General features: G+C 44.2%; 2 protein-coding genes across 9 annotated transcripts in view; one reads left to right on the top strand and one right to left on the bottom strand.

The window, feature by feature from the left end:
- LOC146060465 (uncharacterized) overlaps nt 1–16,803 on the bottom strand; it is a 28,930-nt gene extending 12,127 nt beyond the window's left edge. The window contains exon 1 of the mRNA XM_083173699.1: nt 16,664–16,803. Within this exon, the coding sequence (XP_083029825.1) occupies nt 16,664–16,696 (33 nt within the window). The 5' untranslated portion in view covers nt 16,697–16,803. The remainder of the gene's footprint in view (nt 1–16,663) is intronic.
- ADGRB2 (adhesion G protein-coupled receptor B2) overlaps nt 1–22,789 on the top strand; it is a 469,428-nt gene that overhangs the window by 373,990 nt on the left and 72,649 nt on the right. For all 8 annotated transcript variants that reach the window (XM_083173693.1, XM_083173697.1, XM_083173694.1 and 5 more), the window contains 2 exons: nt 8,200–8,394; nt 16,753–16,821. In XM_083173693.1, the coding sequence (XP_083029819.1) occupies nt 8,200–8,394; nt 16,753–16,821 (264 nt within the window). The remainder of the gene's footprint in view (nt 1–8,199; nt 8,395–16,752; nt 16,822–22,789) is intronic.

Below are 22,789 nucleotides of genomic sequence, written 5' to 3'. Positions count from 1 at the left end.
ACTGGCTTAGTTGTTTTGAGATGATGGGACTCATAGTATAACAATTACCGATTGTGCACAATTAGCCAGATGGAGGTTAGCAAAGCAATGTGCAGTCTTTTAGTTCTCCGGGAGGAGCATAGTGGATCATTTTATTTAGATTGTCTTGCAACTTCTATTTAGATGCATCAGTGGACTTGATGGGAGCCTGTATGAGGTGGATAACCTTGAAATGTGTTTTCTTTTTTCTTTATGGCAGTAAATAAAAGTAGAACAGTATGAGCAAACTGCAGATGTATTTAAATGCTTTTTTCTCACACTAATATGCAAGGTGGAGGTGTATAACTTATGAGTTATACAAGATCTACACCATGTATGTCCAAACTGCGGCCCTCCAGCTGTTGTGAAACTACACATCCCAGAATGCCTTGCCATAGTTTTAGCATTCCCTGATAGCAAAACTGTGGCAAGGCATCATGGGATTTGTATTTTCATAACAGCTGGAGGGCCATAGTTTGGACATGCCTGATCTACACCATGGTTTTCTACCTGTCCCTCTCCTTCAGGGAGAAAATACTATGGGCCTTATTTTGGTTCATTCTTTCTGACAAAATCCTTCTTAGATGGGCAAAACCATGTGCACTGCAGGTGGGGCAGATGTAACATGTGCAGAGAGAATTAGATTTGGGTGGGGTTTTACTTCAAAGGGAGATCTATATTGCAGTGTAAAAATAAAGCAGCCAGTATTTTCCCTGCACAGAAACAAAATTACTCACCCAAATCTAATTCTCTCTGCACATGTTACATCTGCACCCCTGCAGTGCACATGGTTTTGCCCATCTAAGAAGGATTTTGTCAGAAAGAATGAACCAAAATAAGGCCCTATGTTCCTGGGCTTCCCTGGTAATGTATGACTGCCATCACCTGTGAGGAGCCAGGTAATTGATAAGAAAGGTGTTTCACCAGAAGTGATGGCAATCATATATGACCAGGGAAGTCCAGGAACAGAACATTTTCTGCCTGAAGTAGAGAGTCAGGTAGGCCAGTGGTTCTCAACCTCAGTCCTCAGGGACCCCCAACAGTGCACATTTTCCAGGTCTCCACACAGAATCACAGGTGAAATAATTAGCTCCACCTGTGATCTTTTAAAATGTGCCAGTGAGTAATTAGTGCACCTGTGTATCTGTGAGATGACCTGGAAAACGTGTGTTGGGGGTCACTGAGGACCGAGGTTGAGAACCACTGAGGTAGGCAACCATGATCTACACCCCGTGTAGCCAAATCCAGTCCTCAAGAACTACCAGCAGTTCCTTTGTACCAGGTCACTCAGCAGGTGCACAGGTGTATTCATTACTTACTGAAATATTGTAAAAGATCCACAGGCGGAGCTCATTACTTCACTTGTGATTTTGTGAGTCTACTTGGAAACAGTTCATTCTTGGTAGCGTTCAAGGACTGGAGTTGGCTTCGCCTGATCTAAACTGTAGTTGACCAATAGCTGCCTAAAATGTAGCATCATACCTCCCAAATTACCCAATTTTTATGGGACAGTCCTGTTATTGTGGGACCGTCCGGTGTCCCACCCACGGCTGGTAGTGTCCCATGGCTTTGTGGGGGCAGTTGGGAGCCCCAATGCCTGTTGCTGCTCAGAGCAGAGAATCAGGGAATAGACTCTGCACATGGGTTCAGCATCTATTTGGGAAGTCAGAGGGGCTGGGGACATGGCCAGCAGGTCACACCCTGCTGGCCATGCCCCATAGTCCCAAAAACTGTGGGGGGGGGGAGTTTCGTGATAGTGGCATCTCCATGAAACATCTCTGGATAAGGCCGTATATACCGATGCAGCAAATTGTTATTAATAGTGATAAGTCATACTGGCTCATGGGTGATATAATTCAACAAAGGTGTGCATTTACGATCACTCTTATGTTATGCATGTTATCATGATATAAAATTGTACCAAATATATTTAAAGGGAGGCCATAACTACCATATTTAATATACCTGAATATGCATTTTCCTAATTTAATACACTACAGTAGCATAATAATTAGATTTGAGCAGTTAAGGGGTTAATTTTCTCATAAAGACTAGAAAAGCTTTCAGAGTAATTTTGTGCAGTGTTAATTGAACTGTTACATTGACGTCTGCCAAATGATCATGACTGGCCATTGTCAACACTGACTGCATTCTGGACTATGAAACAAATACGGTGCTAGTGTAATGTCTGCTTCTGCATTTATAATGAAGCCTCCATGTGGTTTGATTATAAATTGTGACTCAAACAGAGGACAAATATTAAAGGACGGTTGTCTGCCTAATCACTATGTGCTATTTAATTAAAGTCCGGCTTTCCTATGTAGTAAGTTTTTCCCTGCGTTGAATAAGAGTTGGCAGCTGCTTATGCTGCAATTAATAACACCATTTATTCATCTTAAGAGTTCATTTCACAGAAAAATAACAGAATTAAAAAAGTAATAGCATCTAACTTATTGGCAACCCAGAAAAATGAGTCAAATAAATTTAGCCGAAGCCTTGATTACTGCCTCTGTTTAATGCCAGGAGAATGGAACAATGTTTTTTGTTGTTTTTCTTTTTTTTGGGGGGGGGGGGGGGGGGGGGGGGGGTGGTGGTGGTGGTTGTGTGTGTCTGTGTGTGTGTAAGGGGGGGGGGGGGGTTGCGGGGGGTATACAGTGTGGTTAATTCAGAATATCAGTTGGACATAGTTGCACCCATATTTTTTTACTGAAAAATCTGAAGCAGAGTATATCAGCCCCATATGTATGTCATCAGTGTGCACTTGCACGAGAGATCCATCTGAGAGCTGGCCGATGTTCATGTATGCACAAAGCTGCGCAGCCGGCAATTCTGTTGTCATGCCCTAAGTACATACTGTATACTGCATTTGAACTCCCTGTTGACATCCCCTTATGTCCCTTCAGACACCAGTGTAAATAAGATTTATAACGCTTTTCCACTGACTTAAAAATCCCGGGTTTTTTCATGTGAACACGCACCAACCCAGGATTTTTGTCAGTGGAAATGGTGACAAGGTAAAAATCCAGTATCTTTACCCTGGCTTTGAGCATGGTTTTTAGTGAAAACGTCTCTTACCCAAGTTTTTGGAACCGGGCAGGGGATGTTGGCCATTGTGCAGGCGCCTCCCTCTGCCCAGATGCTTGCTTTTCCCCCGCCACTGACAGCCCACCGCCCCCTGTCTGTGACCCCCCCCACCAGTGTCCACCCCATTTGCGGCCCCCCTCCCATCTGCCCTATGCTGACCTAACTCTCTGCGGCAAACCCTACTCACTGACCCCTGCCACTGACCTCTTGACCTCTTTCCCTGGTTTCCCTTTTCAGTGGAAAAGGAGTCAACATGGAAAAAAAAACAGAAAAACAGGGCAGTGGAATCAGGGAAGGAGATCCACCAAAATTCCGGGTCAAAATCTTGGGGGGTGTGACCTAGGATTTTGGTGGAAAACAGTATTAGTATAAATAAATAGTATAAATTTACTATAGCTTCAAAAAAATGAAGAGGTGCTGTTGCCCATAGCAACCGATCAGATTCTGTCTGTGATTTTCTAGGATGCAATAGAGCAGTGGTAGCCAACCCTAGCCCTCGAGAGCTACCAACAGTTCACATTTTCCAGACAACCTAGCTGCTGCACAGCTGCACTCATTAATCACTGACACATTTTAAAAGATACACAGGTGCTCACTTGTGATTCTGTGAGGAGACCTGCAAAACATGCACTGTTGGTAGCTCTCGAGGACCAGGGTTGGCTTCCCCAGCAATAGAGAAATGATAGACAGAATCATATTGGTTGTTATGGACAACATCACCTCTTTTAATTTTTAGAAGCTTTAGTAAATTTCCCCCTGAAGTTTCCCATACACGGTGCGTTTGTGCCTTTTAGATGTGATGCACGCTCCCACTTATACATACCTCCCAACATGACCCTCCCCAGGAGGGACAGAATGCTCTATTTCTGGACTTTCCTCTTAATTAATAATTGCCATCACCTTTTTTAAACAGGTTAATTGAAAATAAATGTGTTTCAACAGAAGTGATGGTAATCATAAATTAAGAGAGAAGTCTAGAAACAGAGCATTGTGTCCCTCCTGGAGAGGGTCATGTTGGGAGGTATGACTTATATCACATTGCAAAGTACAAAAAGTATGTGCAGCCGTATTTTTATTTACTAGATCGCAATGTATCTAGTTCAAAACGCGCGCTGTTGTACCGTATCGCATGCGTTTTGAATTAGATGCGATGCGATCTAGTAAAAAACCGCATGGAGCCCATTGCACGTGTGTAGGCGCCTTGAGTTATGGCTGACTGAATTGCTGCTACTGTTGCTGTATACACACTGCATGCACAGAATGAAAACAAACAAGATCTGTCTGCACATGACTTGCGCTCAGCTTTGCAGCATACTAGCCTACTTTCTAAAAAGCATGTCAGAGAGACTATGAAGGTGGCATGGACAGGCACTGCTACATCTGAGAGAAGTGTCATAGTATGACTTACATTCAAATGTATATAAGCCCCAAAGCAGTTAGTAAGAGCTACTGTACTTGTTGAGGAAATACTCTGAAAATGTGTCAGGGCTTGTTCATGTATGTGGTTTACAATTGGTCCCATGCAATACTTCTATTCAACCGACCTAAAAAGCCTGGGTTTTTGCACATGAATACGCATCTACCTGGGATTTTTGATAGAGTGGGGGATATACTCAGGGGTTAAAGTGGGCCGGAACGGGGCGGAACTGAGTTCCGGCAGTTGTAATTGAAGCCGGAACTCAGTTCCGCCTCCTTCCACCCACCGTGCATGGCCACAATTATATTTAAATTTCCTCCAGGAGGCTGGCTCATATTAGACCTCAGCCTCCGGAGCACGCCTATTGTGGCACCCCAACCTGGACTTCAAGGGGTTAATACCCCGTTCAGTGGAGGGCGCGAAAGAGAACCCCCAGACTGATTGACAGCCAAAGGGGAACCAATGGAGCAGGAGGGGAGGTACCAGCCTCTGGGGGGTCAGAGGTCCGGGAAGCCTGAAGAGCGGGCGGGATCGGGAAAAAGGGCTGCGGAGGAAGGGAGAAGAAGCGTGGTGTGACGGAAGGGGAGGAGGAAGAAGGGGCCGCTGAGCGCACTGCTGCAGGAGGAAACGGGGGACCCGACATCTCGTTGCCGGAGAGCGGTGATTGACAGCGGGCGCCCGGCCAGACAGAGCGGAGCGGGCGCTGTGAAAACCCCCACCGCATGACGGAGGCTGAGCACGTAGGGAGAGGAGCAGCCGGTCACCAGTGTTGAGGGACAGCGGGCTCCCCGAGAAGAGGAAGTGGAGCAGTCCCGGAAGAAGCAGCGTGGGGAGACTGAGCCCAGCAGCCAGCGGGGAGAGAAGCCAGCGCAGAGTACAGCGGGGCAGGAGTAGCGCGGCTGAGTGCGGCAACGCTGCAGTAGCAGCGCCCCCACTAGACCGCTCTCCTGCAGAAGAGTGACCAGAGCCAGCCTTCCAGACGGCCGGAGACCTGATCGTGACGGGCAGGAGCCTGCACCTTGTTGCAGCCACCAGGTATCCTCTGTACCGATGCCCCCAGACCTGCCTCCCAGTACTCACTCCCTGCCACCAACGCAGACTACTCTTTGTGGGAAAAACCCCCCTGTGCGTTTCCCCGGAATGCCCCTATCCTCCTCTAACCCGCCCGTTTACTGTATCAGCTGATGCCACCCCCAACACCTCACTAAGGAGCACCAAGTGTAGACAATCATTCCTTTACTTCAGAGGATCTCAGTTAGGAAGTTCCACAAGTTGTAAAAGCACTGCTGCCACCTGTTGTTACATATCTGACACTGTGGAGGCATATCTGGCACTGTGGGTGCAGATCTGTTTCTGGCACTGTGGGGGCATAAATGTGTCTGGCACTCTGGGGGCATGTATGTGTCTGGCACTGTGGGGGCATATCTGGCACTGTGGAGGCATATCTGGCACTGTGGGGGTATGACTGGCACTGTGGGGGCATGCCTGCCACTGTGGGGACATATGTATCTGGCACTGTGGGGTCATATGTGTAATGGGCATCATGTTGTGCGGCATAATGGGCATCATGGTGTTTGTAGTAATGTGGAATGGGCATTACGGTGTGGGGTGTAATGTGTAATTGGCATCACAATGTGCGGCATAATTTGTAATTGGCATTACAGATAGATAGTATATAATGATTTCAGTATCCTGTCATTGTTTGGGCTTGATTTGTGAGGCGTACTAGGTAACTGTGTGGGCCTTTATGTTTTTATGATGCCCCCTGCTGAATACCTGCCCCCCGCCCACCACTGAATACCCTTGCTACCATGTAAGGGTGGCATTAGGGGCGTGGCTTATTCCAGGTGGGAGGTGCTATGGGTGTGGCCCGAAAGGGTGGGTGTAGAGGGTTGAGTTCCACCACCTCCCTTGGACCACTTTAAGCACTGGATATACTCGAGATTTGAAACTCAGAGTAGAAATAGGCGCCCTGTGGGGTGTGTCGCTAAGCTGCTCCTACTTGAGGGGTGTAAAACCCTCTTGTGGATACAAAAGTGGGGAAAAAAAGTGGAGCGCTAATTGGATCAATTGGATATTACAATTTTAATGTATATAATTTTTTTTTTAAAAACAAACAAATTAAAGAAAGACAATAACATTGATGTCAATGACAATAACAATAAAAAAATATATAATATATATAAATAGGACAAGGAAGACCATACTTATGTCTCTGCGTAGCTGCCTTTGTATCCCTTGGAATAAGGGGGCTTTTTACTCTCCGGGTAGTGCACTACCGAAATGGTGGTTGGCAAGTTGCCGTCTTGGATGATATTAGGAGACGCTGGAGGATGATCTGATTCCCAAGGTTGGGGTCCTCACTATGTTGCGCTGATCCCAGAGATGAATGCTGTGTTCAATTTTCTCGCTGGAGGAAGATCTGATTACCTTCTGAATGAAGGGTCCTCACAATGGTGCGATAAACGATATCCACAGAATACAGGTTGATAATTCCCAATTTGGGATGGGGGATAGAGCTAGGATCCAGAGGGTGGCAATGAAAGGGAAAGCTTCCAGGAGAGTACCAGATATGGGTAGGGGGGGGGGGGGGGGGCAGTAGGCAGAGTCAGAGATTCTTCCCAGTCCTTGTTTAGTAAAAGCAAGTGCTGCCTAACATGTTTCGTTGTGATGTCACGACTTTATCAAAGGTAAGTGACATCACGACGAAACATGTTAGGCAGAGACATAAGTATTGTCTTCCTTGTCCTATTTATATATATTATATATTTTTTTATTGTTATTGTCATTGACATCAATGTTATTGTCTTTCTTTATTTTGTTTGTTAAAAAAAAATTTATATACATTAAAATTGTAATATCCAATTGATCCAATTAGCGCTCCACTTTTTTTTCCTACCTGGGATTTTTGTCAGTGGAAATGGTGACAAGGTAAAAATCCCAGGTAAAGCGACCCGGGATTTTTACCCTGGTAATTAGCAGGGTTTTTAGCTGGTCTTTTCCGGGTAACGAGCTGTGGCAACATCTCTTAGCTGAGATGCCCTGCTTCCCTGGGATACAGTGGGATTCCCAGCCCCCTGGGATCCCAGCCGCCCAACTGCCAATCCCTACACACTGCCCAGCCACCCACTGGTCCCCGCATGATGCCCACCGGTCTCCGGAAATGTGCAAAAATTATAACAGCTGCATGATGTGGGCTAGGTGAAATCAGGGAGAGTGCTAGTTTCTTCAGGGAGAAAGGGAGTTTGTTACTATTAATCTTATGCTACTCTCAAGTAAATGGTAAAATATTAATTGCACACAAACAGTGTCTGCTTACTTATCCTATCTCATACTATATCATCCATTGTGTTCTATTTTTATTTATCTGTAGTGCCAGACACACTTCACAGTCCTGCTTTTAGTTCTTCATAAAGTTTACTTATCATTTACTACTCTTACAGTTTTGATTTTATTTAATTTATCACATATTTAGTAATTTGCTTAGATTTGACATTTTTAGAAAGTAACAATTAGCCAAATGGTGTCTTCTAGTTTTTTAAAGGGCCAATCACTTACAAGGCATGGTTTTGCCTTGTAAGTGATTGCCCCTTTAAAAAAAGCCCCAGTTCGGCCAGCTCGGATGGCATAGATTTTATAAGTATACCTAACACCAATCAGAGCTCTGTATCTTTCTACAGCTCCGTGAACATTTGGCAAAAGGTCAGCGCTTGTTGGCAGGACAAGGTATGTCACAAGTAGTACGGAGTATGTTGGAGCTGGTGTCAACCAAGAACTACTACAGTGGAGACCTTCTTTTCTGTGTGGAGATCCTGCGCAATGTGACTGACACATATAAAAGAGCAACTTATATACCCTCCTTTGAGGACATTCAGGTAAGAAAGAATATACATAGAGGTATTTAACAGAATCATTCTCTCTCAGGTGTTAATTAATGTACTTGTGTCAAATATATAGAATTTAAACATTGTAAATGGCTTATACGGAGAGTTGTTGGTTTGATATATATATAATTTGCTTTCTAGAAAGAAAATGTTTCATCCATAGGTTCTCTTACTCAGTGCTCAGAAACTCACACAATTCATGTTTTGCACGTCACCTCCCAGAATCACAAGTAAAAATAATTAGCTGCACCTGTGGATCTTTTAAAATGTATCAGTAAGTAATGAGTGCACCTGTGCACCTGCTTGTTGACCTGTAAATGTGAATTGTTTGGGGTCCTGAGGTATGAGTTTGAGAACCATAATGTTATGGGCCCCATACATCAGCAATTCATTGTGACAATCCTCCGTTCTGGAGATGATTGTCACAATTAATCTTTAATGTGTGGGCTCCCCCTTTTGGCAATCCCAATCAAAAATTAATAAGGATCGCCAATTGATTGCTGAATCAGAGTTAAAAAATCTGGTTTTTGTATGTGTGACAGAGTGATATGCCACCCAGGCCAAGTCTGTAAATGACTTGCTAATGGATCACTGATTGCACCTCATTCACCGTCTAATGGTTTTCCCATTCTGTGCATGTGTGCGTAAAGGAACCCACACACTGGGCGATATTAAGCCATTTTCTGAGTGATTTTACCTAATTTCAATGAATTGCTCAGAAAATGGCAGAGAATTGCTGTGTGATTCAAAAGCATGTCCCTGTGGACCCAAATCTGGCTGTGATTCATAACAGCCCCGCTGGTAAATACAGAGCACTCGCTCAGAACATCACCCGCATAAGCAGGCGGTGAGCAGGGCCTTCTAAACGAGTGCTCGTAATCCTCCCTGTCTCTCTGCCCACCCACCATCCTCACTCAATGTAAGCTGCGGGTAGGTGCAGGGCCTTTTGAGCTAGTGCTTTGAATCAGCCCTGCCTGTCCCTCCTGCCCACTGTCTTCACCCGGTGCAAGCTGCGAGCGGATAAAAACATGCTTATATATGTTTGGGGAGGAAAACGATAAACATATTACACACAAAAAGAAACCAGGGGTTTACGTAATCAGTGTATAGATATTTTGCTCTAAATATCGTAATAAAGCGGGAGAGTAGGCGGAGAAATACCATGTATATCAGGCATTTCCAACCACGGTCCTCAAAGCACACCAACAGTGCAGGTTATAGTGATATCCAGGCTTCAGCAGAGATGGTTTAATCAGAATCCGATACTAATTAAGTCACCTGTGCTCAAGCCTGGATATCTACAAAACCTGCACTGTTGGTGTGCCTTGAGGACCGTGGTTGGGAATGCCAGATGTATATTATATATTGCCACACAATCTAAAGAAATACACATACTAACAGGGGTGGTCTCCTCAGATCCACAAAGCATAAATCACTCAGACCATGGGGAGTTTAAGAGGTAGATATCTAAAGAATTGCTATTCTTTGTTTTATGGCCCATATCTTCTATATGTAGTCCACCCCAACCATTTCATGTGTATCGAGTTAGCCGAGGAAGAATACTGAACTCCGGCAGTCTCGAAGTTATAGTGTTTCTGGATTTTATCGCAAATCAGGTCAATACTTGGAATCCCCGCTGACCTCTATAATTGGGTGATTGCTGCCTTTGTGGCAATCAAAATGTGCCCAAGGACATATGACTCACCCTTGGACAGGTGGCCCCCATATAGGTGGAACAAAACCGTCTCAGGGTTAGCACCAATCGACACACCAACCACTTTGCTGATCATGTAGAACACTGATTCGCAAAGTGACTTCAGCGTGTGGCATTCCCAGAATATGTGGAAAATAGTTCCTATTCCACCACAATTTCTCCAGCATGATTTAGAAATATTAGGCCATATTTTGTGTTGCTGATCGGGAGTATAATATGCCCTGTGCCTTAATTAAAAAAACATCTCAGAGTGGTTGATGCATATGGATACTTGAAAACACGACTTATATATTAAATCCCATTCCTCATCTTTCAAGGTTGTCTGGCAATCCCTCTCCCATGAAGCCTGAGACCTAATTTTAGCTGGGCTGTTCTGAAAGGCCAGGTAGTTATACCACCAGGATATACCTTTGTGGTCAGGGTTACATAGTAAATTATGGACAAGTGAAGAAATACGTGGGGTCAAGTTCGGGGAGGGGAGAGATCTTGATAGCCAATTTCTCAACTGTAAATATTTAAAGAAGTCACCCTTAGGGATATCGTATGTTTCCTGTAAGTAGGTAAAGGGAGTTAGATGTCCTTCAAAAACAAATCACCCAGATTAATCAGGCCTCTGGTTATCCAGTTGATCAGCCTCAAATCAGCATCATAGACATCACTGACCGCAGGGTCAAAAGAGGGGCAGGCAGGGCAATGACCTCACTACCAGTTATACTCTCATGCCAGGCTCTCACTGTGGCCTTTACAGCTGTATTTTTTATATTCAGTGAACAGAAGGAGGCGGGCAGCATTCATAGATCAGCTAGGCTATATAATGAGACTTCTGCCCTCTCCATACAGACCCAGGGTTTTGAGGAGTCCTGAGTAAACCAGTATCTTGCCTGGGTCAGAAGGCACACTCGGTGGTACTGTTCTATATCAGGGAAGGTGACTCCCCCGGCTACTTTAGAACGTAATAAATATTTTTGGCTACTTTCGGTTTCATGCCTTTCCAAACATATTTGGTGAGAGACCTGTTGATCTTATTGTACAGAGGTTTTGGGAGTGATCTAGGGATTGCCCTGAATAAATACAATAGCTTCGGAAGCAGTAGCATCTTTACTGCCGCAATTCGACCCTGCCAAGAAACTTCCTGCATCATCCAATCTCTGGTTAGACCCTCAAATGCCTTTAAGAGAGGACCATTATTGCAGTCTACCACGTCTGCATCACTGGCCAGATGAATCCTGAGGTATTTCAAAGATCTCGTCTGCCAAGCGTACCTATATTCATCTTTAAGCCTGAACAATATGTTGGGAGGTGTAAAAAAGGAGAGGACCTCTGTCTTACTTGTGTTCAACTTGTAATAGGAGAGGGAAGAGAACTGCGTCAAGATGTCATGTAGGACTGGGAGGGATCATACTGGGTTCGAAATACACAGCAATATGTCGTCAGCAAATAAACAAATGCACGAAGCAGCGAGCCATGCGAGGGGACGCAGTGCACTTATTACTGTGTCGACATTAGGGTAAAAAAAACAGTGAAAAACCCCCTGTCGACCTTTTGACTGTAGACCTAACCCATATCGACCTAACACATGTGTCCCCCTAGACACCTGTGAACCTTGTCCCATGTCGCCCTAGACACCTGTTGATCTTGTGCCATGTCGACCTCGACACCTGTCGACCTTGCAGTATGTTGACCCAATGGTGTCGACCTAATGACTGTCGACCATCATTAGATCGACCCAATGATCCCAATCCGAGAGGGAGATTGCTGCTATTTCAGAGAGTCTCCTGCAGAATGCAGGAGGGTAGGTGCCTATTCTCTAGGGGCAGCACTGTCGCTGCCCTGTGGTCCTTCTGACTAGCAGCTGCCAGAATCACTGTGACAGTGTCCCTGGAGCATCCTTTGGATGCTCCTGGTAGTTACACTACTATTTGTACAGCACTTCCTAGTGCTCTGTGGCCCCCATCCCCTCTGTGTGACATCATGATACGTGCATTTAGGGGGCAGAGCCAGTACAGGGATTGAAAGAGACCTTTTAATGCATTGAATATTTGGGTACTTGTGTATTTTGGCGGCGCCCCCGATCTCCATCGCGCGATGTTTTAATTGCATCGCATGCCATGCACCCGATGGCATGCGATGCGATGCGACGCAATTTTTGCCCCCTATGCGATGAAAGATTGTATAATGGGTGCTTACAATGTTAAATGCACCCCCACGCCACCCTCCCCACTATAAACGTGGTATGCGTCCTCCGACCTTTTCATAACCCCACTATCCACGTCGGCGTGGAGTTGAGATTAGAAAGTGTGGCGAGCGCAGCGAGCCACCGCGCCCGAAGCGTGGCGAGCGGACGCGGATACCTTTACAGGTATCGGAGTCCCCTCGCGGGCTTCACAGGTATCGGAGTCCCCTCGCGGGCTCGCTGCGCTCGCCACGCTTCGGGTTCACGTTTATAGTGGGGGGGGTGGCGTGGGGGTGCATTTAACATTGTAAGCACCCATTAGGGTGCTTATACAATGTTTAATTGCATCGCATTGTATGGCATTGTATGCCATATACAATGTCATACAATTTTAAAATTGTATGGCATTGTACAATATCGCTCAATATCGCATCACATCGCGTACCATCGCATGCCTTATGGTATACGATGCGATGGGCGCCGCCAAAATACACAAGTACCAATATTTGTTATTCTTTATTCATTATCAGTCTTGCCTATTAAAATCATATCTAGCCGCTGTTTTTTTCTGGTGGTTTTACATCCAATCTTGCAGCTTGGCACATTTCATGATTTGTCTTATTTATGTATAAAAATCAGGAGAGTAGTTTCAGAAATGCCACTTGAAATAATGCGGTTTATTGTGCAGTTCTGCCTTTCCTAAATCTCATAGTTTACAAACAACACAAATGTACCAAAAATATATGGTTTTACAGTAGATATTCTACCTGGAGTCTTTACTGTGCTTGTTTCATTTTGACTGCACGCAATGTACTCTTTTAAAATGTGCCACATACAGTATGTCATCTTGACGATTCATTTCTTATAGTTCTTGTTCCTTTTTCTTACTTCTCGCTCAGCCTTTACAGTTTGTCATAGATAAATAAAAATAATAACCAGCACTCCTGCTTTTTATCTGGTATTATCCTCCTCTCTGGTTCTCCGTTTACCTTGAGCTCCAGTGCGGAAGCAAGCTTGTAGTTCCATGTCTAGCATGCAGGCATAGCCTGCAAGTGCTGTCACAGTGAGTTGTAGCACAGGCATAAAAGGCTATTTTGCTTGTTAACAGAGCTCATGTTGTGTATAATGTGATATTACAGCCGACACACAATGCTTTCCAGGCTGCTCTCTCTCATTATTCATTTGCCCTCTTTTTCTTAAGCCTCCAGATTTTTGCCTATTTTATTTTTTTAGATTTTATCAGTGTCATTTTTTCTTTTATCGCCTCTAATTTTCACCATCTTGTTTACTCCTCCTTACTTCAATTCAGTTTTACGTATCTCTTATCTACTGTACGGTATAATCTGTCCGTGTGACCATTTCTATTACACGTATTCCTGGTACTTTTCAGAATACTGTTTGTTTTGGGATTTTTTGCAAATTGCGTTCTTCGTTTTGAATAAGATCTTCACATATAGAAATTATACAATAATTCTGAAATAATAGGGTATTACACATATCACCAGTGTACCACAGTGAGGGGGAGGTAGGAGGAGCACATAGTACTGCTGCTAAGTAGCTTGATATAGATGCCGTGTTCATGTGCGTGGTAACAATTCACAGTTAGGGGGAGCCTGGGTCAGCTTCTCGAAGACACGTTGAGCACACCTCCACAGTGATGGAAACCAGGGGTGCCCGGAATTTCCATGCAATTTTACTTAAGCTCAACTCTTTTGCACTTATGGGTGGGTGCTGCTCTACTGGAGCTCATACAGCTCATAAACTTGAGAGGTAGCGTTTATGAGCTGTAAAGGTGCCCATACATGGTGCGTTTTGCTGGTGAAATGCAATGAATGCTCCCGCGCACATACCATCGCACAGTTCAAAAAGAATGTGCTGCACATACAGTACTTTTTGAACTAGCTTCGGATCACATGCAAATTGCATGCAATGGTCACACCGTGTATGGGCACGGATGGGCTGTTGGGCATAGTTGTGGTTCTAATTATCCACATATTTTATGATTGGCAGACACCAGCACTCACACACTCACTGGAGCACGCTGGCCCTGACAGATCGCTCAGCATACAGCGCTGACACATCGCTGTGTGCTGAGCGATCATACTGAAGCGTTCTGAGCAATCTAGCATCGTTCAGTATGCTTCAGCATCGCTACATGTGTAGGACCCATTAGATTTGCATACCTCCCAACATTCACGATTTTAGCGGGACAGTCCCGATTACCATAGCGGCAAAATGGGGGCGTGGCCTCCGACTACTCTGAAGTTGGGAGGTATGGATTTGGGAGGGGTGTGTTGAAACAGAAATATAATTTGCAGTGTAAAAATAAAGCTGCCAGTATTTATCCTTCACAGAAACAAAATAACACCCCAAATCTAAAGGTGCCCATACACTAGTGCGATTTCGCCCGATTCCGATTACATCAGTCGATATATCGGATGAAATCGCATGTGTTTGACATTAGATCCGATGCGCGCTCCCGAGTGAATCGGATCGGATCTAATAGATTGGATGTGCTGCTCATTAAATTTATCGAGGGCGCACTTGTCAAGTGCGAATTGTGGCTACTATTTAGCACATCAGATAAATTGCAGTCAATTTATCTGATGTGCTTAACATACCGGGAGAGGTGGGGTTTGGGCGCCATGGCTGCTGTGTCTGCGTCCCTCTAGTGACGCGCGAGATGATGACATCATCATCATCATCTCGCGAGACCCGGGGAACTAGAAGATACGCAGTACAGCGGCAGGAAGTGGAACAACATTTCTCACTCTGACCAGGCAGAGCACACAGACAGACAGCGTAGTGTTCTGCCGGTCAGTCTCGCTACATACGCTCAATACATGGACCCTCCGCTCCGCCACCCCCACCCCCCCTCCTACATTTACTCACAGTGCCTGGCCGTAACATGAGACGGTCTATAAAAGTATAGGCACATTAACCCTGTGCGCGCTGTCTCTGTACAGGTGAGCGTGCAGTAAGTACAGTGCGGCATTGTGCTTGCACAGCAGATAAACGTACTCTGCTGTCATTCAGCCCTCACTTCCTCCCTGTAACAACAAGCACACTGGCGGCAGCAGCAATGCCAGACTGCAGCACTGACTGAGACAGGGAATCAAAGCACAGTGTCCCCCTCCCTCTGTCCACAGCACCACTATACACACATAGCAGTGTGACATGCAGTCACTATGCTAATGTCTTATATAATGACAGGCCGAAGCGTGGCGAGCGGACGTGTTACGCATCCTCCCGCCCTTTTCATACCCCCACTATCCACGTCGATGTGGATAGTGGGGGTATGAAAAGGGCGGGAGGATGCGTAATACGTCCGCTCACCACGCTTTGGGCTGTCATGGATAGTGTCATGTCATAGATAAATCTGATGGTACGTGATGAGCATCAGATAAATTGCATGCAATTTATTGCATCTGATAAATTGCAGTCAATTTATCTGAGGCAAATTGGATGTAAAAAATGGCACATCAAGTGTCAAATTGTATGTAGCCCTCCTGGGGAGCTGCCAGGGAAGTTCACGGGAAATCAGATGCAATTTATTGGGCAGATAAATCTTACTAGTGTATGGCCACCTTAACTCTCTCTGCCTATGTTACTTTTGCCCCACCTGCAGTGCACATTCCCAAAGTTACAGATGTTTAAAACATTAAGGGACATAATTATTAAACTAGGAGGGGGGTTGCAATGGGGAAAACCTGTGTGTAAATTGTTATTGTGCCTGCAGCCGAGATACAAGACACAAAAGTTTGATATAGGCAGACGAAGCTGGAGTCTCCCAGACATAGTTTTTTCTCAGAGGGGCTGCTGGAGCGGGAGTACAGCAGTTGGACTTAGGGTGCATACACACTGTACAATTTTTTTGACCAATTTGGTTGAAAGACATTTCCATTGAACCCAGTGTCCTGGACTAAAGATGTTGACGAAAAATATTGACGACAGACGAAAGAAGAAAGATCTAGCTACAGTTTATAGGCTCTTTTTGAAAGATATTCAAATTGAGCTGCATGTACAGTTGACAAACAATCTTGATAAACAACTGGCGGGTATGCGCATCATCATTCATCGTTTGTTTGTTGACAATATCTTTTGTCAACATCTTTCGTCCAGGACACTGGGTTCAATGGAAATGTCTTTCAACCAAATTGGTCAAAAAAATTGTACAGTGTGTATGCACCTTTACATTTGTGCCCGGATGTCGGAGGTACAAGGAGCCAGTGTAAGGTCTGGTCATATATATAGACTGGTTATGTGTAGTGCAAATATCCTCGTGCAAAAATCTGCTATGGCTCACTCACACAAAATACATTGATATAGCTTTTATAAATTCTAATACTGCTACTGTGAACTCATCCTCTTACCATGATCCCATCCTTCCTTTCTGCCCCTTTCATGTATCGCACTCATTTCCAGTTTTCCTTTACACGCTAATCTCTTTCTTTCTCAACAGAAATTTTTCCACGCTGTCAGCCACATACTGGATGCAGATAATAGAGAGAAGTGGGAAGACGCTCAGCAGGTGGGGAACTGTGACGTTGCGGCAGTGAGCTTTGGATTCATGACGTCTGCATGTGGCGGGGGTGGCTTGTGCGTGTGTCTGACAAACGGGGAATAATGCACGAGTGCAATGAAAAGAATGTTGCCAATGCAATTAAGTGCAGGAGAGAATAATCCTCTTACTGCAAAGCACAACACTAAGAATACTTGAGCCACACTTGTGGGAGGCTAGCAACTGCTGTTCCCATATTTTCTCAATAGTGGAGATGAATTTATAGAGACAAGGAAGGCATGTTATTTAGAAGAAGTTAGACAATCTAGTACATCTATTTAGTGATACACAATAAATGCTTTGCTCGGAACAAGCTAGTGTATATGATTTATTTGCTAAAGTCATAGCAGCTCATGACAAAAATAAAAAGTACACTTACTGTAATAGTGGCGAAGGATCATATCCACAAAGTTTTTGTGTGTTCTTTTAGTTATTGTATGTATTATGTAGTATTGTGAAAGATATATCTCTATATTAATTATTTTAATTTATCAAAATATATTGCAACAATTTGGGTAGGTACACACTATGCAACATATTGTGCATACAGACGGTGGTGGCTTTGTACAGCTGATATGTAAAGCATCGGTGGTTGTGTACTGATGATATGTCTGGGATGAGTCATCATAGACATATCAGGTCAGCCCTGCATCTTGGCAGATATGTTGGTCTGTATGAAGGGGTGACTGACCCATTCTAACAATTGGGCTGGCAAATTTAACCATTTATCAATATTGTTGATGAATGGCTACAACTATAGTATGTCAGGGATTTTTTAATGTCATCTCGCTGTAAATCTGTGGAAATTCAGACATTGTGGCCATTTAGCAACATCAGACCGACTATTACCATCTGGTGTTCAAACTGGAAGGCTTAAGGTTAATTGCCCTCTCAATTTTGATGTCTGGGCAGACATATCGAGCGGCCTATTGGTAGATGGAGTAATATGTTGCAGGGGCTCTAACTGGCATAATCTTTATAGGCAGCTCTACCTGGCATAAGGTGTATAATAGACTTTAACTGACATTATTTGGAAAAGTGTCTCTACCTGGCATAATGTGTGTAAGGGTCTCTACCTGGCATAAGGTGTATGATTCTCTAACTGGCATAAGGTATATAATGGTCTCTACCGTGCATGATGTATATTAGGAGCTATACCTGTCATGTGTATAAGGGTCTCTACTTAGCATAATGTATAAGAAAGGCTCTTCCTGGCAATATGTGTATAAGAGGCTCTACTGTGTGGTGTAATTTGTATAAGTGGCAGTGTAATGTGACTAACCGACACTACTGTGCGGAGTAAAGTGAGTACTATTATGTGGATGTGGCCACACCCTATCCACATGAAGCCAACAGCGCTGCGAAAACTGACAGAAAAATGTCCGCCACGCCATTTTTCCGGTGGCTTGCATATGCGCAGTAGGGTCTGAGTGCTCTAGTGCCTCCTCCTTTCTTAAGACGCCCCTTCTACAGTCTGCACAGTGTAAATATGCAGTTGGTCCTCCCTTGGTGTCCCCTGACAGTCACGAGGAGACCAATGCCTTTGTTGCCTCTTCAAGGTACACAACTGTGTAAAGCTGAGTACACAGGGCCGGCTCTACCATTAGGCATCTGCCTAGGGCGCCTGGATCTGGGGGGGCGCCACCAAGTATGAAAATCAAGCATGTCTATGAGGATTCTTGTTGTACTTACTGCAGGTGGCGACTGTGGAACTTCTAAGACCTCACCTCCAAACTTTCCCTTGAGACATACTTCCCCACTTTGCTTCCCCCCCTCCTTGTACTCTGTTGTGGGTGGCAAAGGGGAGGGTGCAGAGGGCCTCCAGGGAAAGCAGGCGTCTTTCCCACCTTCCCGGGGGAAAAGTTCTGCCTAGGGTGCTGAGAAACCTTACACCGGCCCTGTGAGTACACATTAGACGATGTGTACTCAGTGTGATATCGGCAGTAATGGGACCCAGTGAGGTAGCCAGAAACAGCAAGAGTGACGAGCAACGGAGGTGGGGAAGCAGAGGAATGCAGCATGGCTCTCTCTAGTGATATCCTCCATCGGTCTGCATGTATAGACAATGGAGGACACTGCTAATGACCCTCTGGAGCGTGCAACGCTAACATTATGGTGTGCACACTCTAGAAGATATGCACAAAAAATATAGATGTCATTATGGTGCATATTATTTAATATATTGATTAGTTTGTATGGACCTTAGCTGTACTGATTAAATTCTGTTTATCCAAATGTTCATGTATACATTGTAGTCATTCAGGTGTTCTGAGGAAATATATTAATGCATAATTAATGATGACTGTGTAAGCTCTGAAAGGTTGTATATTTTACATTGAATTGACTTTCGTAAGTATAAATATGTAAGCTCTGAGGTGTATGTATAGTGCGGGTGTATATAAGTGGAGATGTTGTCCATAGCAACCAATTACATTCTATCTATGGGGGTGATTCTGATCTACTCACAATAATGCAAGTTTGGCCCTCCCAATGTTTTGGGGAATGTGCATGCACATGGTCTAGTATGCACATTTGCAGTTCCCCCTTGCCAATGGCTTTGGCGACTTGCATAGTCGCCGAGCCATTCGCAAAGATTATGGCAGATTGAAGGGGGGTCGAGAATCCCCCATGGGAATCACCAGTGGGCAGCTAACATTGTAGGATGTCAGTCCCCCATCCCGTCTTCATCACCAGTGCTTGCAAATGAAAGTCAGTTACCACTGATAAGTGATAATCTGGTTGCTATGGCTAACATCTACATGAATAAAAACCTGTTAATATTTAGTGGTACATAAAACAACTCCATATTCTGATTTATCTTGCTTTATCACCAGCACAACACACATAGCAATTTCACCCACATACTGTATATCTATTGATATAGTATACTAATCTCATAATCCAAGTATTAAACAATAAATTTCAAGAACATCTGGTTCACTGAAATACAGATAGAAAGCAGAAAATACAATGGTCTTGGTGCACCAGAGATTGCCACTTCTCTCATTTCACAAGGGGAACAAGGGTGGGAAGACTGGAGGAGATTTTATACTAGGCGGTTGGGGGGAGGCAATAGTTAGAAACTGTATACCAATAAATGAGTGTAGAATAGAAGGCAAAGGCAGCTACATTGTGGAGGAAGCAGTAGGAAGAGGGGAAAAAGGTATATGAAAGGTGTATTAGAGTCACACAGCCAAATACAAATATTGTCCATGATACTGAGTTATCGTTTCAGGAAACTTCTGCAACTGTAACCGATAACACAACAAGGGCGAGGGAAAAATGAGAGCTGAAATGCCTTTATCTGAATGCTAGGAGTTTAACTGGTAAAATGGGGGATCTAAAGAACCTAGATTGTAAGCTCCTCCGAGCAGGGCCCTACTCCTTCCTGTTGCCAAAGCCCTCTTCTCTTCACATTTCACTAACAGCTCTCCTATACTCAAACACTCATTGACCATCTTCGTCCGCATATTCATCTCCATCATTGGCCTCTTATAGTATGTTGATTGAGTCCTCATTGGCACTCAAATGTGAAAACTCGCTGATTCTGCGTAAACTGCGCAATCACTGGGGTTTTGCTCAAGATTCTAGACTCCCAAAGGCACACCATCCATTTTTTTAAGGAAAGGATTTATCACTGAGTAAATACAAGTGTTTGTAGACAGATAACCATTACCTGCCTACACTTACTATACTTGTTTGCACTTGCAGGGGCTCCTCTAGTACAGAGTGACCCCAGAAGAATACAAAACCAACCCCGCACAGTGGTGGAACAATGGAGCCAATGGACTCCGTTGCCGTTGGACCTCTGTTCTGAGGGGAACCTTCTCCATTGCCTCTGGTAGCTTCAACTACTGCGCGCCAGTCAGTTACAACAGGCTGTTCAACAATGAGCAGCTCTCTATCACTAAAAGAGGAGTTTTTTTGGCTGTAGGTGTTGAAAGTGAGGAGGAGGAGGGGACACCATTGTCTGTTTTGCTTCCAGGTGGCTGATATGAATTTATGCTCCTTCCCCCACCAACATCCATTCAACTATGCACAATAACCACCCTTATTCATGGGCATATTAATTCACTTTGGCAGGCTCCTGCAACTTGCGTGGGTGCTACATGCTGCCCAACTGTGTGTTCTAATTGCACATTATCACCTAGCACAAACAGTGTGTATACATGGTGCATAGTGCAGCTACCATATGTACTTACTGTGGTGCTTGGTGGCTGGGTACAGCTTGTGTCCAGAACCAGTTGTGTCATGGCACTACTGGGTGTACCAGTTCACACTAGATAAAAATTGCTGCTATAGTACATTTCCTTTCACTGTTGATTAACAAGCTCAACTTGTCAAATGTTAGGGCGGTTCACTGCAATGTGACTATAATTTAGTAACAGCATTTGGAGTTCTGAATGGATTTATTTTGTGTAAGCTAACTCCTTACAGCACAGGTTGAAATCAGTGGAGCTCACATATACCTGAAATGAATGCAGTTATCATACTATTCAAGTAAGTGCTTTCACTCACTGTTGCAGTTTACTGCTGCTCATTCATTTCCTGTCAGAGTTCCAGGCTGATATCTCCCCTGATGATCATGAAACATTAGCAAGTTTAACAATCTTGGAACCATTAATAATAATCAAACCGGCCCCATTAATAACCCCTTTTTTAAAGTCTACTGCCATAATTAAAGAATTTAATTTTTGTACATGAAATTATGGGATGTTATTAGGGTGACCAACTCATCCCTTTAATCCGGGACACATATTAATTACACAGGTTCTGTGGCAGTTTAAAACCAGGTGAAATGGAGTCTTGAGGTGTGGCAGTTTAAAACCAGGTGAAAGCCAGCCACAGAATCTGTGTAATTAATATGTGTCCCGGATTAAAGGGATGAGTTGGTCACCCTAGATGATATACACATAATTAACAAATAAAACACACTTCTGCAGAGGCTCAAACTTTCAGTGTGCTTAGTGTTACCATTTTTGACCACTGTTTTTGTACAGCGAATTCCTCCCCCCAAACACGCTTGCTATGTTGTTACGCTCCATGACAACATTCTATTTTTGTATGTGCTATTATTATGGAGCATAACAATAAGTAATTATATGACCCAGAGTGGGTGCTATTATCATGGTAGCGTAAAGGAAAACCAGTATCAGAGAAGCCTTTATGCTGCCTGGTGCCTTAACCATATATTTGCAACTATAAGCAACTAAGATCTCTGAATTGTCTATTATCATGGGCTGCTAATTATTGGTGTGCTGGGGAAAAGGTTTTATAACCAAGACATCATTAACAGCTGATCAATGTATTTAACTGAACACTCGAAAAGGCAGCCATTCTGGTCTGAGCCCTCTCCTCAGCCAGCAGAACATAATCCAATTAAGATAAGTAGCACATTTTAAAATCCATATTTAAAATCAGGTTTGGAATTCCTGAGCTGGGCAGACTGGAAGGGTTCCTACTGAAGTGCAGAGGCACCTATTTGCCTAATTTTTCAAGGCAGTGCAGACGTGAGAATGGAGTTTGTGGAACAAGATTTTTTAAATGAATGAAACAGATTTGGCTGACTGGTGGAGAGATAGTTATGTAGGGTACACACCAGAACGATTAAGGTGCAAGGTTTCCCGGCACCCAAGGCAAATAGACAGCCTAACACCCCCCTTCCCCCTGCCAAAATACCGAGCCCCTCAGGTGAAAAAGTGCAAACACAGCATCCTATAAGTTCCACAGTCTGATAATTTAGGAGTTTGGGTTACTTTTAGTGGTTCGGGTTAGGGTATTAGGTATAGGATGTTAGGGCTCATTTACCAACATCGCTTACTGTGTTACAGTTAGGGGTTATGATTATGAATTATTGTCTCAAATATATATGCCCTGGTGAAGGGGCATACACCAGCATTGTCTGTGAGTGCCGGGACTACACCGACTATATATATCT

Source organism: Crinia signifera, chromosome 2 (assembly GCF_055691185.1).
Source record: "Crinia signifera chromosome 2, ASM5569118v1, whole genome shotgun sequence".
NCBI classification, from domain to species: Eukaryota; Metazoa; Chordata; class Amphibia; order Anura; family Myobatrachidae; genus Crinia; species Crinia signifera.
Note: the sequence above shows the minus strand (reverse complement) of the source record. Positions and strands in the feature narration are given on the sequence as shown.